At 34.9% G+C, this 15,962-nt stretch overlaps 1 protein-coding gene across 2 annotated transcripts in view; it reads left to right on the plus strand.

Annotated features, from left to right (window-relative positions):
- LOC140336683 (dimethylaniline monooxygenase [N-oxide-forming] 2-like) overlaps window positions 1-15,255 on the plus strand; it is a 16,588-nt gene extending 1,333 nt beyond the window's left edge. For both annotated transcript variants that reach the window (XM_072419955.1, XM_072419953.1), the window contains exons 2-9: window positions 506-642; window positions 2,147-2,335; window positions 5,402-5,576; window positions 7,228-7,370; window positions 8,640-8,839; window positions 10,550-10,896; window positions 12,224-12,296; window positions 13,139-15,255. In XM_072419955.1, the coding sequence (XP_072276056.1) occupies window positions 511-642; window positions 2,147-2,335; window positions 5,402-5,576; window positions 7,228-7,370; window positions 8,640-8,839; window positions 10,550-10,896; window positions 12,224-12,296; window positions 13,139-13,544 (1,665 nt within the window). In that variant the 5' untranslated portion in view covers window positions 506-510 and the 3' untranslated portion in view covers window positions 13,545-15,255. The remainder of the gene's footprint in view (window positions 1-505; window positions 643-2,146; window positions 2,336-5,401; window positions 5,577-7,227; window positions 7,371-8,639; window positions 8,840-10,549; window positions 10,897-12,223; window positions 12,297-13,138) is intronic.
- The last annotated feature ends 707 nt before the right edge of the window (window positions 15,256-15,962 follow it).

Here is a 15,962-nt window from a genome sequence, read left to right on the forward strand (position 1 = left end):
TTTTTAATGTTCAAGTAATTAGAGTTCAGATTCTTCTTCTGCCATCTTTGTGCTAACCAAGGTGATGACTGTGCCACATTTCATGCACATTCATTGTGAAATTTTGTTCATTGTGTTTTAGTAAACTTGTTTCAGAGATCTTGTGTTATCTCTTTCTTAGCACTGAGTGCTCTGTAGAAAGTACTGGTGATGTAGCCTTCCCAGGATGCAAAGTAATGTTTTTAATTGATGTTATAGAGCAATGTAGGAAACAGGATGATTTTTCTAAATCTATGTATGTTTCTACATTAAAATTTACTATGAAGATTTGGGGAATGGGCTGCTTTAGATCAATATCAATCCTGGCAATATCACTGCTTAGAGCAGATCCCTATTGGAAACCTCTCCATCAATCTCAAAAAAAGCAAAACTGTACCTTGAAAAACGTATATGTTATTTATCTTACATTTGATTCATCAATAAAACTATATCTTGGATATGGCACTTTTCACTTTTGATATTTCAGTACAAATGGCTTTGAAAGTGGCTATAATTGGTGCGGGGTGCAGTGGACTTGCAGCCATCAAATGTTGTCTGGAAGAAGGTCTGGATCCTACATGTTTTGAAAAAAGTGATGGTATTGGAGGACTCTGGAAATACTCAGTAAGTTGATCTATTATTATATATGTACTAAAGACATATGACTATGGTGGGGGCATTAGATTGTGAGCCCCTTTGAGGTACAGCTAGTGAAATGACTATGGACTTTGTACAGCACTGTGTAATATGATATCGCTATATAAAAACTGTGTAATAATAATAATAATAATAATAATAATATGTTATAAGACACCTGCCATAAGAACTTCTTAATCCTTATGCTTAATTAGTTCAGGAAAGTTTTCAATAAACCAAGAAGAAGACACCAAGAATTTTATCAAAGTTTTATTGATTACATGGAATGTAGTTGATGCTAATAATGCACTGCACGTTTCCTTATTGACCTGACCCACTATACAGCATATGTCATGAAAATTTCTTACTGTGCTCTGTGAGCCAATTCCATGTGGTACAAAGTTATCTACTGTATATTCATCTTTACATTAATATCTGACATGATTAGACAGCAAAGCCCACTGTAGACAATATATCTGGCTAGACGTCTACTGCTTTAAGGCATAACACAAGCATGTTGGTATTTGGAGCACTGAAACATTTTAACATATAAAAACATAAACAATTAGAATTTTAAATCCTAAACTGTGTATCTAGTTGCTGGCTATGGCAGATACTTGTTGCTAAAAATGTAAGTCATTAATAAAGATACAAGTAAGAAGGAGAATAGGGTTTTTTGGCAAAAGCTTTAATAACTTAGTATTAGTATTTAGAGTAAATGGTAAAAATCAATCAAATATATACATTTTATTTCATGTCCCAGACCCTAATTACTTTATGGGCTAGAAGGGGATCTAAAAGGAATTTTCTAATGGAGGATTAACCAATGGATTAACCAATGAAGAACCTTGGAGAGATTTAATTAAATCAGCTCTATTGGTCCCAACAAGATAAGAAAATATACCAAAAAACATACAGTTATACAGTTCTCAATGTGTAGTATTCAAAGAGTTAACTAATCTCAAGTCCTTATGCTTTTCATCTAAAATGCTTCCTCAGGGGTTGGTGAAACCCATAATTTAACTGAATTACAAAAGAAAAGTTGAAAAAATACCATTAAAATTTTAAAATGGTGGGCATAAAGTTTGGACTTAAGATACGTCCACAATAATAAATGGTCAGGCTACTGCTAACAAAGTGAAAAACACCTGTACAATAGTAAAACAAATAGTTATTCTCTAAGTTATATAGTATAAATAGAACAGAGCTTTATATTTAGAAAAACAGGTCAAGTACAATCAATCACTAGCAAAAATCAGTAAAAAAAAGTGCATTCAAAGAATCTAATAGTAAGTATAAAGTTCATAACATATGATGGTGCATATGAGGTTCATAATAATATGATGAGAGGGATTGATATGGATGTGGAGGAAAGAGAAATTATTAATATAGATGTGTGCTGATATAGACATCTAATTTATTGCTATTAGGGCAGCTTATACTCAGCTTTTTTTTGTTTCTCCTATAATAATATCAGTCCTATACTTATTAGGGTACAGTGGAAGAAGGAAGAGCCAGTATTTACCAGTCTGTGTTCACCAATACCTCTAAAGAGATGATGTGCTACAGTGACTTTCCAATGCCTGAGGAGTTTCCTGTATATCTCCATCATTCTAAGATCTTGGAATACCTTCACATGTATGCAGAACACTTTGACCTGATGAAATGTATTCAGTTCCAGGCAAGTTAGTAATTACAATGAATAAATTATGATCGTGCTTTTTCACATATGAAATTCTAAAGCGGTAATTGGCTGAAAATATTATACAATCCTATTTTGTATTCAACCCTAAAACCTGCCTATTTACCTTTTAATGTTAGCCTTAAGGACTAATGCTTCTGCAGGGTGAAAAATGCTCTTGAGCACCTCTAGCACTTTAAATATAAAGTGTTGCAAGCACAGGGGGATAGATTAAATTTTCTGTACATTTAGGTTATTACAACAAATACTATGTCACCTGCATATTTTAATGTTTTAAGGAAATATAATAAAGCCGAAAAATGTTTTTGGGGTGTTTTTGGCCAACCAGAGGCTCCTGTGCTAGTTGCATTGATTCAATACTTTTTAACTTTAGAACAGACATGCTGTAAAATTAGTGCCAGAAACTTGTCAAACGTCTATAGCTCTATACTGGTCAGTGTTAAAAGCCAAAGCATCAGCATTTCATGCAAACTGCCCTAGGTAATGCTGAACCTCCATGACTGAATAAACACAAAACCAATGAATGAAAGGAGTTGTCTTGGGAAGTTAAGGCTGGGGAGGAAAGGGCTAGTTGTAACTGGATGTTCTCAAACTAAAAAAATACGGTCTAAAGCGCTGCATCTTCTAATGCAAAATATAAGCAAATTAAACTTTAAACAGCTTTATGAAAACTGTGAGGTGTAATTAAAAATATATAAAAAATAAATATATATGATTACAATTAATACACAGATTTTGGATTTACATACACTTTAGCACTAGCACTAGTAGACTGATAGGGTTTATGCGGTAGTAAAGTTTTTCAGGAAAAGATAAGATGTTGCATTTAATATCAGCCACCTATATCTCTGGATCTACATATTGCTTTGACATGCATTGTGACTTTTTATATGCATTTTGCATCATTTACTCAATCAATCAATATATTTCAATGGTAATTACCCTATATGTTTCACTATGAATTTTGATTTCTTAGGATTGTCTCTGCTTGTGTTGTTAAGGTTTAGGTCCAAAGTACACATTTATTAGTAGAATTACCTGTTTTATTAAAGTTGCTTGTTACCTTTAGACCTTTCAAAAAGCTGGTTCCTGGAACAAGTCACTTCTAACCTTGTAAAACTTAACAAATATTTCACAACAATACACGTGTTAATACTAATTCATATTGCTCTGCTATGTTACCTTATCTTTGCTAATGCCTAGTACCTGCCTATGTTGTTCTTTTCTTATAAACATATCAATTCCCCCAAATTTCCATCTAGAAGTGATTAGTTTTCATTAGTTCAAAATATACATTTACAAAATATATTGTGTATAGTAGGGATAGCAGAGGTTAAGGTTGTAGCAAGGAGAATTACTCAGCTTAATGTTACCACTATCTTGGCCATGGCATTAGGTTACAGGTAACAGAAATTAGGATCCTGTTAAACCCAAAGGGAAACTGCTCTGTCAGACAAAGTGTGTTTTAATGTTTTATAGACAGGAAGCTGGCAAACCTAAACAAGTGACGTTATGAAGTTTTCTTTACCATAGTTTTTCTATTACACTTACAAAGTACACATTGTCTTTTAATAGGTTCAAGCTGTTGTTTGCTTTTTTCAACTAAGAGTGAGAACCTCTATTAGTAATAACTACATGTAAATGCTTAAAAAGGCTCATCTGGCTCACCTGTTGAAGTAACCCTTCAGGTGTGGTTTGCAATAATAATAGTCATGACATACAGGTCATGTATCTAATGTCTGTTAGCCTAGGTAGGCTACATGAACCTTTACAGAACCTTAGTGTTAACATAAGCTCCTCTTTCTGAATAGATGGTAAAAAAACAGGGGGATAACAATGAACCTTAACCAGGACGGTTAAGAAATTCTTAAAAAGGAAAAGTGATTTTGCCCAACACCCCTGCTCACAAATTTCATATATTGTACTTGAATTATAATACCAGTGGACCACAACTTGGGAGTCATCAGCAACAAAGCCCATCATACTTTGGAAGTTCTGAAGAACACAGGGTAGCTTCTTTCACACTGGACCATAGTCTGCATTAGCCTGGTGACACAGGGGTCACTCCCTCTGAGACCAGAGTGCTTTCATTTTTTTGTAACCCCTGCATAAAAAACAGAAAGGAGATGGAGCATTGCATTTACAGAAAATGGTGCTTATTCCTTTCGGACAATAGGGTGAAAATGTAGTTCTGGAATTTAGAAATATTAGTGTATCTTCATATTGTGCTGTGCTTCGGTCCCAGTCTTACTCTAATCATTCAGACTGTTGACTTTGCCTGAAATTTAAATGTGAGGGGTAAAGAGGACAGGTATGGTGTTCCCGGGAGGCTCCAGTCAAATATAGCAGTTGCTTTTCAAGTCCAGGTTGTAGCACTATATTATGTATCTTGGCATCTGGTAAGCTAAACATGTCTGTGTAGGTTCTCATTTATTCAGGTCATTTTACCTTTAGAAGTATACCTATATTATGCTGATAGAAGAAGCTTGGGAAGTTGCTTGGGAATCTAACACTAAACATGCATATTTACTATTATTGAGGACAAAGTCCAGTTAATTGTGAGCAACTACTGTTAGACATGGTAGACTAAACAGTAAATATTAGGTATGTGCAAACATATTTACAAAATCAAATACATATATATCTTTTTAACATAATCAAGAATAAAATACTGTACATTCCGATTGTTACTGGAATATATTATGAGTTCATCAATGTCTTCAATGACTTTTAAAGTAAAATAGAAGTTTTTTTTCTTTTTGAGTTAACTATTTTATATTATTTTATTACTTTATTATTTTCTTTACTTATTTTAAAAAGGAATATAGAACAGTGTTTTATACAGATTTTTAAACTTTCAATGTCTGATTCCAGCAAATGGTTATCAACATTTAACACGTGTATTATTGTTTATCAAAGGAACGCCTAAAATTAAAGGTTACATTTACTGGTAAGAAAAAAATGTACAATTCAGTATGAAACCTGATATTTTATTACCAGCAACATTTTAGTGAATTAATTTCTTCATGTTTTCTAATCTTGCAGACTCAAGTTTGCAGTGTTAGGCAAAGTGATGACTTCGCTTCTAGCGGACAATGGAACGTTGAAATTGAAACACATGACAAAGAAAATGCAAACAGAAAGGTTCTGACTTTTCATGCTGTAATGGTCTGCAATGGACACTATAATGAACCTTATATGCCACTAAATTGTTTTCCAGGTAAGTATCAAAAATTAACATGAAATTCCAAATTATACTAGATATTCAAAGTCATCTGACCACTGAATTATTGAGGTAACATGTCTGGGTTTTGATGTATTTTACTGCTTGTCCATGGATTATATACACACATATAAATATATATATATATATATATTTATATAAATATAATACATATTAGATGTATATTTATAAAGCAGTGAATCTAACAATAAACAAACATTCTTAGTGGTGAATCTTCCTGGTCCATGTGTTTTTAATGGCAGTAATTGATTCACAACCAGAGATTTGTGAATGTCAGATTCACTGTTTTAAAAAAGAACCTTTTTTCAGTGACACCAAGGTAACTAAGAATGCAATTATAAATTAAATAAATGCATAGTATTTTAAGGGCACATTTTTAAAAATTATTACAGTGTTTGTAATTTAAAATAATTTTAGCTTTATCCACCTGCATATACTTATTAAATTGCTTATTTAGTCTCAGGGATTTACCCGGGATGAATACCTCACACTTCAGTCCCATAGTATTTTGAGAAAGTGTGTGTCTGTGTTTGGAGGAGGTGGGGTTAATGCTATTATCTATAATACAGGACCACTTGTCAGTCATTGTAAGTCATTTTTCTCATAATAAGTCTGGTGAATGCTCGTGTCATTATTTGAAGATAGAAGGGTTTATTGTGCCCATGACATATGTTTGCAGCTTTTAGCTGAAGTTCTATATTTCCATCATTGTAATATATGTATAGATTTGTAAATTCTCTAGTGGCTCCCTTTGTTTACTCGATGTCCTTTAGCAGCTCTGCGGGAACAATAGCCATGTTGAAATCTCAAAGAAAAAGTGAATCCTATTCATTCTGTCATACTAAATTGCAGATGTCTGTGAAGTAAGAATGAAAAAGCATAGCTACTGTGCAACACTGCTGAGCTGAAAGCAGAACTTGTATACATAAATAATAAACAATGACTCCATGTGCATAATCAATTATTAGCACATTGCCTAGCAGTTGCTGGGTATGTCACAACATTGCAGAGGTGTAATCTTGACTAAACTTGAGTTTCTAGGGAACACTAGGGGTTCCCAAAATTTGCTAACTAATATGTACTTTGCAAATGAATAACTGTAAAGTGATTGCCCTGTTAACAAAAAGATCCGAACTGCCTCCTAATCCTGCAAACTGCCTTCTGATTGGAGATTATCAGGGGTTCCAGTCAATAGAATTGCTGATGGCTCGTGGCTGATTTTTAATGTAGACAGTGGGCAGCATTCCTATTTGTTGGTGGTTGTTTTGTATAAAATGAGGAAGAGTTAAAAATGATGTAAAGTTTTATTGGTGTCAGTGACTATCAAAGTAAGCCTCAGACAGCAATAAAAACATGATAGCAATCCTGACCCCTCCTACTTCAAATAAAAGTGTTTCTATTGCTTTCACTGTACCTACGAGAGAGATATCCTTTTATTTCATGCCCATTTACTTCCCTGTCACTGGGACAAATGTTTCCCTACATTTTTTGTTTGCTAGGAGTTTCACAATAAGTTTACAGTGCATAGGCTGCATTAACAGCCATTCTTTCATAAGCATGTTTTCTAAGAGATAAAAACCTTATAATTTATATACACTGATTTTTTAATCGTTTTTCATCTTTGCAGGCATAGAATATTTCAAAGGCTGCTATATTCACAGTCGTTTCTATAAAACAAGTGAAAACTATCACGGGAAAACAGTTTTAGTTGTAGGCACTGGAAATTCAGCTGGAGATATATCCGTGGAACTTAGCCACACTGCCAAACAGGTTGTCTATTTTGCTTAAAAATCAAGTTTTATATATTTTATGGCTTATTTTTAGACCAAGGTTGGACTGGTTTGGAGTAACACTAGAAACACTAGCTCAGATGACTGTGAAATGTTTGGAATAACTAGTACACACTGGTTCATACAGATTTCCTATAAATTATTTTTCAGTGTAGCATATTACTTTCATTCAATGTTTACATAAATTTCTATTTTTATACTGCATTTATTCAGTATATGTCATAGCAGAGTATACTGAACTATACACAAATGCAAAAAGAAAAAAAAACTTACATGGCACTAATAGTAAAAGATAAACAAGCAATTTATTCTACATTTTTGTTAAACTGTATTTTTTTCAATCAAAGCTAAAAAGAAAGATACAACAGGTGGAAGAATATTATAATGAATAAATAATGTACAATAAAGTAAAAAGGCTAACAGACGAAAAGAGAAATGTTTAATTCATACAAGCAGTGAGGTTGCAGTGCATTTACCAATTCCTCATACCAGAAACCGCTGATTCTCAGGGAGATGCTACATGCACCCTGTGGAACCCCTATAGGGAATAAATAGGGGAGGCAGAAAATTGTATTATTAGCACTTTATGCTGCCAGCTGTCACATGTGCAGATGCTGGTTCTAAAGGAACCAGCGCTGCCATGCATGTATCAAGAGGGTATACAGGTAGTCCCAGAGTTAAGGACATCCAACATACGGACAACTCCTAGATACGAACGGGACTTCCCTGCTCCCTCGTGTGCAGGAAGGAAGTTTTATGGGGGGAGGGAAGCAGTTTGCATGACTTGCAGAAGAGTTGGATGATTTGTAGCATCTTGTAACTCTTTAATGACCAAGACAAACTTTGCAGCTGTTTCTTTTTGCATAGCAAAGCACAGCTTGCTCCAGAAGTTAATGAAGACTAAACTAAACAAGACTAAATATTTTTAAAAATATATGTACAGAGGGCTCTGGTAAAGTAGAAACTAGTTTATTGGATTAAAGGAGCGTGGCTAATCAGCCTCCCTTTATTACATATGACTTCCTGTTTGGGAATTCAAGGTTTGATGGCACTGGTCCCCGAATGAAAATTTGTAAAAATGGACACAAACTTTTTAGAACTATATAATACAGCCACATAGCTTGAAGATCTCTCATATTTGATTTTAAAAATGCAATAGGTATTAAAGCTTTAAAGAAGAAAACAAATAATTAATTTTTTAGATACGAGATGATTATCATATAGGTGTATTAATTATTATAATGCTTAGGTTTTCCTAAGTACCAGACATGGATCCTGGGTGGTCAGCCGCATTTCTAGAGGTGGTTTTCCCATTGACATGACAATGTCAAGACGCTGCACCATGTGGGTAAAGAACCTTCTACCAAATATACTTGCTGCCAAGATAAGTGAGAAGCTTATGAGTGGGTGGTTTGACCATTCAAACCTTGGCCTGGAACCAAAAGACAGGTAGGTATAAGAATTAATTTATCTGTATAAGACAAAAAAATGCAATGAAATATATCAGATATTGGCATATTAAGAGGGGCTTTGGACTGTTATAAACCAAATACGAAACATGGGCAAATGGGTTGCTGGTTTTGTTTTAATAAAACACATTCCCCATTCCCTGAAAAAATACAAAAAGTCCTTGACACTCCACCTAATTAACGCAGCGCGTAGTGTCATTCCACTGTTTTGGAACTCTACGGTGCAACTCTGGTTGAGCAAAGTGAATTCTGTTTACCTGATGAAGGAGGCAAAGGCCATTGGCATGGATAATATTGACAAGTTTTCTGTGACATGGGATGCATGGATCATTTTCAAGTCTACTGCCATGTATCAAACTATTTTTTCAAAGTAACCACCTAGCCCACTTTTTTTTTCTTTTTATTCTTTTTAGGGGTAGAAGAGAGAAATCATTATATGAGGCAGATGTCATAAATGTATGTCTTTTTTTTTTATTATGATAGATGTTTTTCTGCCTTTTTTTCTGGTACAGTTCCAACAAGTGTCTTAAATTGCTGCTCACAAGGAGGTTGTTGACTGATGATTTTTTGGAAGTTTATACTCTGATAATGTACTATTAATATGTGATTCTGTTTACTTTGCTGCTACAAGATGTATACTGTTTTAAATTATTGGTATTTCTGTTTTGAAAATAAAATTGAAATGTGACAAAAAAAATAAATAATTCCACATTTCCAAGAGAATGCTTGCAGGTTTTCACTAGATAGATGGCCTTGCAGCACTCCTATTTAATGCATGTGGTCTAGGCCTGAGAAAGTGAAAGGGCTCTCATCGCTGCTAGCTCTGTCCCGTTTTCACAAATATAGGCCTTGGCAGTTATTAGTACATTATAATTGTTAATTACTTATTGTCTGCCAGATGTAGGAATTTAAAAAATCTTTTACATTGTTCATTTACTGGATCTCCTGATAACTCCTTAGTCCATTAGACAGATTTTTTTATTGTCCAACTTTTTAATATTTCAATTAAATATAAAGAGAGAATGTAGAAATCCCCCTCCCTATCCCGCCCCAGCAGCAATGTGAAATAATGTAATACGGAATTATTACAATAATAAGTGTATGGAAGATAATAGAAGATTGCTTTAGTCCAGTTTATTGCAATTATGGTTAAATGATTACCTCAATTAACAGACATAGATGCACTGTCATATGTTAGCTTATCAACTCATCTGGTCGAGATGCTGGTCCCTAAAGTAGCTGGATATCCTTGTGCTGAATATTGAGATCACAAAGAACTTTGCATGCTTTTTAAGAATGGTAGTTAGGATTTATTGTAGTGAAAGCAGAAAATGATAACAGGGCCACAGATTGTTAAACACAGTGGAGCTCTCTAAGTTCAAGTTCAAGTTTCAATTTTGGTTATCTTGCATACAGGCTATAGTGCCTGTGCTTAGAATCATCTAATGACAAAACTGCCACATTGGCAAGCAAATCTCTATCTTCTACAGAGGACTGTGGTCAGTCAGTAATGACATCAGTGTAACCATCTATAAAGGATAGACACAACCAAGAGACAGAACTTGGACCAAAACTGTAGGGACAGTTGGAATTAAAAAAACAAATAAAAATTAAAAAAAAATCTGAAACAAATTATTTTAATGCACAAGTTATATTCTTTTTAGTTCACATTGTGTTTTCTTCTGAAAAGGCTAAAGCATCCAGTGGTGAATGATTATCTTCCAAGTCAAATATTGCAAGGATCAATTAAGGTAAAACCTGGCATTACATCGTTCTCTGAAACATCTGTCACCTTTGAAGATGGCACTATGGCTGAAGTGGATGAAGTTATTTTTGCTACAGGATATACCTCTAAATATCCTTTCCTTGATGTAGATCTCATCAGACTTAATGACAATGATGTATCTTTGTATAAATATGTTTTCCCAATTCATTTAGAAAAGCAAACCATTGCTTTCTTGGGATTAGTGCAACCTCTTGGACCAATTATGCCAACAGTTGAACTACAGGCTCGATGGGGTGTCAGAGTGTTTAAGGGTATGTATTCAAAGTACTTTATGAATTTACAATATTTTCTGTAAAAAAATCTTTTGTTATGTTTGCTGTTTTGCTGCTGCCAGAATAAACACCCATATGCATAAATACATAAATTAATATAAATGTATTTGGTATGGTTTTTATCAGGCAAAGTTTTTATTCATCCAGGTAACAGTAAAGCTGGCCGTAGCTGATCAATTGAAGTTGTCCTATTATGTTGGAAGACAATTTACCAATGTTTGGGAACATACTCTAGAATTTAAATATACATCCATATGGTTAACTGAATCGCCTATCTCCTCAGGATTTGATGTCACGAAATGTGTAAAGGCAGATATTGACTGTCCAAGAACTTCTTAGAGGTGTGAAAGGCTGTTCTAATTTTCATAATAATGTCCCCACGGTGCCATGATCTCTGCAACAGATGTTAAAGTGCATGTAAACCCTACCAATGAATTTATTCAAAAAGTGCAAAAAGATACACACTAATCTAGAGAAATACAATTATAACATCTGTACTCTCTTCATTCTGCTGACTGTTATCAATAAGCAAAGTTTCCAGCTGTGGACTCAGAAATACTTCCTCCCTATTATAAAAAGTCGAAAGGTGGAGGTGTCCTGTTCTAAAATTGATTTGTTCCTCTATTGGTGCAGTATGTTAGGTAAGTGCTGTCACACTTGGACAGCCCTCCAGGAAGTGTGTTACTATTAGGATCACTATCATGGTTTGAGTTACATGGCTGCAGGTTTAAACTATTTTCGAACAGCCAAGGTAAAGATGTTGAAATGACAATATATGTTGAAGTCAGAGGTAATGTACAGTTTAAACAGGCAGTACAGCTGGTTCACAAAAGAAATGAAAAATACAAAATCTGAAACCTACCTAATGAGATGGGATCTTCAACACCACTTCTCTATATGCATATAATATAAATGCTAAGGTATGTTCCAGATCCTATTTAAACTAATAAAGCCATATGTTTAAACTAAAGAAGCAATGAAACAGTTTTACTATTACAGAACAAAACAAGTCAAGTTTATTTTGACAAGTGTTGCATATTACATGTGGCCAAGGAAATACAGGGCAGACCGCCTTTTCAAATCAATTTTCTTGTGCAAAACTGCAAAAAGTTGAAACAGATGTTGCAATAAGGTTAATCTGTCCACAAACAGTGGTTTGTCCAACTATGGCTTATTTTACTTCATAGTTCGGTGCATGCTGTCCAACTAAAAAATCAATCATATCAAAGTATGTATACTGTATATTAACATACATTACATATATTGGACTGAATTGTAGTTGTAAATATTTTTTTGTTTCTAACAGGGGTTGTTCATCTACCACCAGCAAGAGAGATGGAAAATTATGTTTCTAAATGGAAGGACAAAAAGAACAAATGGTAAAGACTGATTAAAAACAAAACTAAACCCCTAAATTAAATATGAAAAAAAAACTTTGACCAAGTAGGTCCTTGTTGCAGAAGAGACAGACAATGTCTGTTCTGCAAAAAAAAATCACCTTTTCACTCCTTATTGCAATTTTTTAATTGCACTCACCTGTCCCTACTCTTGTGCGGACGCCACCATCTTTACCCAATTCTCTTCCCAAAGCTGGATTTTTGGCAGTCTTAATTGGTCAGGCTGGGATGACTTAACTCCCACAAAAACAGGTTTGTATGTTTTATTGTAGAATGGAATGCTTGTCTCCCCACTTTAGGTCTTTTTTCTACCCCATCAAACATTCCAACCAAACCCTTTGTTTGCTTTTGAGTGGGTAATGTTTAGAACTTTTTTGTTTGCTATCTTTGTCAGCATTGGTAGATTTTTCCTGCCAGGGGGTTCAGTATACAAAAATGATAGCTAGTGGAAAGAACACTTTTTATAAGGTGAGTGTAAAAAAGTGACACAAGTGGCCAGATATTACCCAATAGATCCATATACAGCAATACAAGCAGAGATAGGCTTTACCCTTTATCTACTCTGCGTAAAATCATGATTAATGTTTTAGCTTGAGCTGGTAAATACAGAACAACCTTTTACACGGTTTGTTTATATTTTTACAAGCAAAAGCTGGTGATTTCTCATAAAAGTAGCAAAAATTAAAAATGTGATATTTTAGGCTATTAAAAGAAAGGTAAAAACACCACAGGACATCAATAAAAAATGAAAAATTAGTGGTTAACCCTAGTTTATTTCACTAAGTTTTTCATAGTAGTAACAATTCATATATATTTTTTTATAGGTTTGGCAAAGGAAGGACACAAGTTTTGCAGATACACTATATTGATTATATTAATGCAATCTCTAAGGAGATTGGAGTCCATCCCAACATGCTATATCTTTTCCTCACAGACCCAAAACTAGCCTGGCAAGTATTTTTTGGACCTTGCACACCTTACCAGATGAGACTTACTGGACCCGGGAAATGGCCTGGAGCAAGAAATGCCATCCTCACCCAGTGGGACGGAACATTCCAACCTACTAGAACCCGTATTGTGAAAAAACAGCCACAATCTTGGCCAAAATTTAAAAGAATGGTAATGATCTGTGCAGTAGTGACAGTTGTGTGGTTTGGATCAAAGGCTCTTTCATGGAGAATACAAAGTGGGAATGTTACATGGGTACCTAATTTCAAGGTTATCTTGTAGACCGGGAATTGTTCCAAAATAAAATTATTGTTGATGTAACGCATAAGTCAAAATGCGGAAGCTGTTTGTGAAAAATGACATTGCCAAAATGACCCTTACCATTTCCCTATCTGCCTATCAAATGCTGTTAATCAACTGATCATCAGCAAGTGTGACCACCACTATAAAAGCAGATATTTGGTAGTTTGCTGGTCTAGAGCATTCAGATGTATGTTAACATAATGCCAAGGAGAAAAGACATCAACAGTGATTTTAGAGAAGAAATTGTTGCTGCACACCAATCTGGGAAGGATTATAGGGTCAATTCTAAGCAATTTATAGTCCATTTTTTTAAAGTGTAAAAGATTATTCACATTAGACATCTTTCAATTTTCCCTAGAGTTGATTTACCCAAAGCTCAGATTACCGTATTTTTTGCCGTATAAGACGCACTTTTTCTTCCACAAAACTGGGGGGGGAAAAGTTAGTGCGTCCTATATGACAAATGTGTTATAAAATAACTAAAATAATATACTCACCCGATACCCGATCCTGCGTGTGTCTCTGGCTGCAGCAGCGTCTGTCTCCTCTTCTTTCTGGCAGCAGCACGTGTCTTCTGTCTGTAAAGCAGAGCGAAAGAAGCCGGCACAGCGCCACCTGCTGTTCCCTGTCCTAACTGCCGTACAGTGGAAAAAAAGCACAGAGTGATCAGAAGGGGAATTTGAATGACAGAGTGATCAGAAAGGAATTTTGAATGACACAGAGTGATCAGAAAGGGAATTTGAATGGCACATGAGTGATCAGAAGGGGAATACCGGTATGAATGGCACATGAGTAATCAGAAGGGAATAATCTTTCAGAATCTTTTTTTTCTAAATTTTCCTCCTTTAAAATTGGGTGCGTCTTATATTCCGGAGCGTCTTATACGGCGAAAAATACGGTATGTAGTGCTTACAGAAATTGCGAAAAAATCAAGAGCTACATCCCACTTTCTATAAGCCTCAATTTGCATGCTAAATGTTATAAGTAACTAAGTTCATGACAGTACAATTTGAAAAAGACTAAACTAGTATGGCTTGTTGAAATTGTTGTCAGGAGATAGACTACCTTTTAGAGACAGAAACTTGCCTCTCTAAAAAAAGAACATGGCACCAAGGACCACAAAACTTCAAGGACAATGTTGTTTGGTCCGTCAGGGTGAAGATATTTGGCCATAATGAACAACACCAAACTTGGTGGAAATACCAAACAACATATCACAACAAAAAACACAAACCAACTGTGAAGCAAGGTGGTGGAAGGGTGATGATTTGGCGTGTTTCACATCCACAGAACCTGGGCAACCTGCAGTTACTTAGTTTACCATCAACTCGTCTGTATACCAATGTAATCTAGAGTCAAATGTAAGGCCATCTGGGCTACAGCTAAACCTTGGCTGAAACAGGGTCTTGGAACAGAAAGAAACACACAAGCACCCCAGCAAAAATACCGCAGAATGTTTGCAAAATAAAAGAGTCAAGGTGTTGCAATGGCAGAATCAAGATCCAAAATGAGTGTTTTATAAGTTCATGTATATGTTTGATGTCACCCAATAGCTTTATTTCTTTTCCAAAAAGTGTTTATTTTGAGGTCAGTGAAAATGTTAGGAAGTCTTTGTCACTTAAATCAGGTACCAATTGTTCCCCAGGTGTATATTTGAATGTTTGAAATAAATATGAAGAGTGTTTCTTAATCCTGTTTGATAATAGCCTCAAAACAGTGGACATTAATTTTCTTAGCATTAGTATTATAGCATGGTGATTTGTTTTCCGGTCGATATGATCTGTTTAACCGACAGATCAATGTTTAGGAGAATTTTCATGTAGTTAGATTTATATTGGCATCACTTAGCAAGGGTTCTGACTAAAGTTTATGATATACAGGAAGCCTGTAGAAGAAATAATCTACAAGTATTCAGTAGTAGTTAGTCACAATCAACTGAACTGGACTTGTTCTTGTTATGTTAAAGATGTTTTGCAGCTGCTTCATTGGTTTCACCAGTGCAGGAAATACCCTAGCCGTTAACTTATCCACACAACATAAACACCCTAACCCAGTCACCATGGAATATGGTACTACAGGTGTTGACTGTCCAAGATCAGGAGGTGTGAATTTCATTGAACCACTGTCAGAATTTTCACCAACAGGGAAAGGAGGGAGACCAGCACTGCTAGCATATACTATAAAGCCACAAGTTAGGGATAAGTTAAGTGCATTTATTGGAAGTGAAAGCAATCAAAAACACAGCAAACAGTGAATAGTGCAACAAACCATAAACATACAGTGACAACAACCTATCAGATAAATTCAAAGGGCAATAATATTAAGAGCAAGAGCAGAAAGAGCAAGAGGCCAAAGCACCAACCAGGACTTAGGTACAAGATTCAGGTCCAATGCTAA

This window comes from Pyxicephalus adspersus, chromosome 8 (genome assembly GCF_032062135.1).
Source record: "Pyxicephalus adspersus chromosome 8, UCB_Pads_2.0, whole genome shotgun sequence".
NCBI lineage: Eukaryota > Metazoa > Chordata > Amphibia > Anura > Pyxicephalidae > Pyxicephalus > Pyxicephalus adspersus.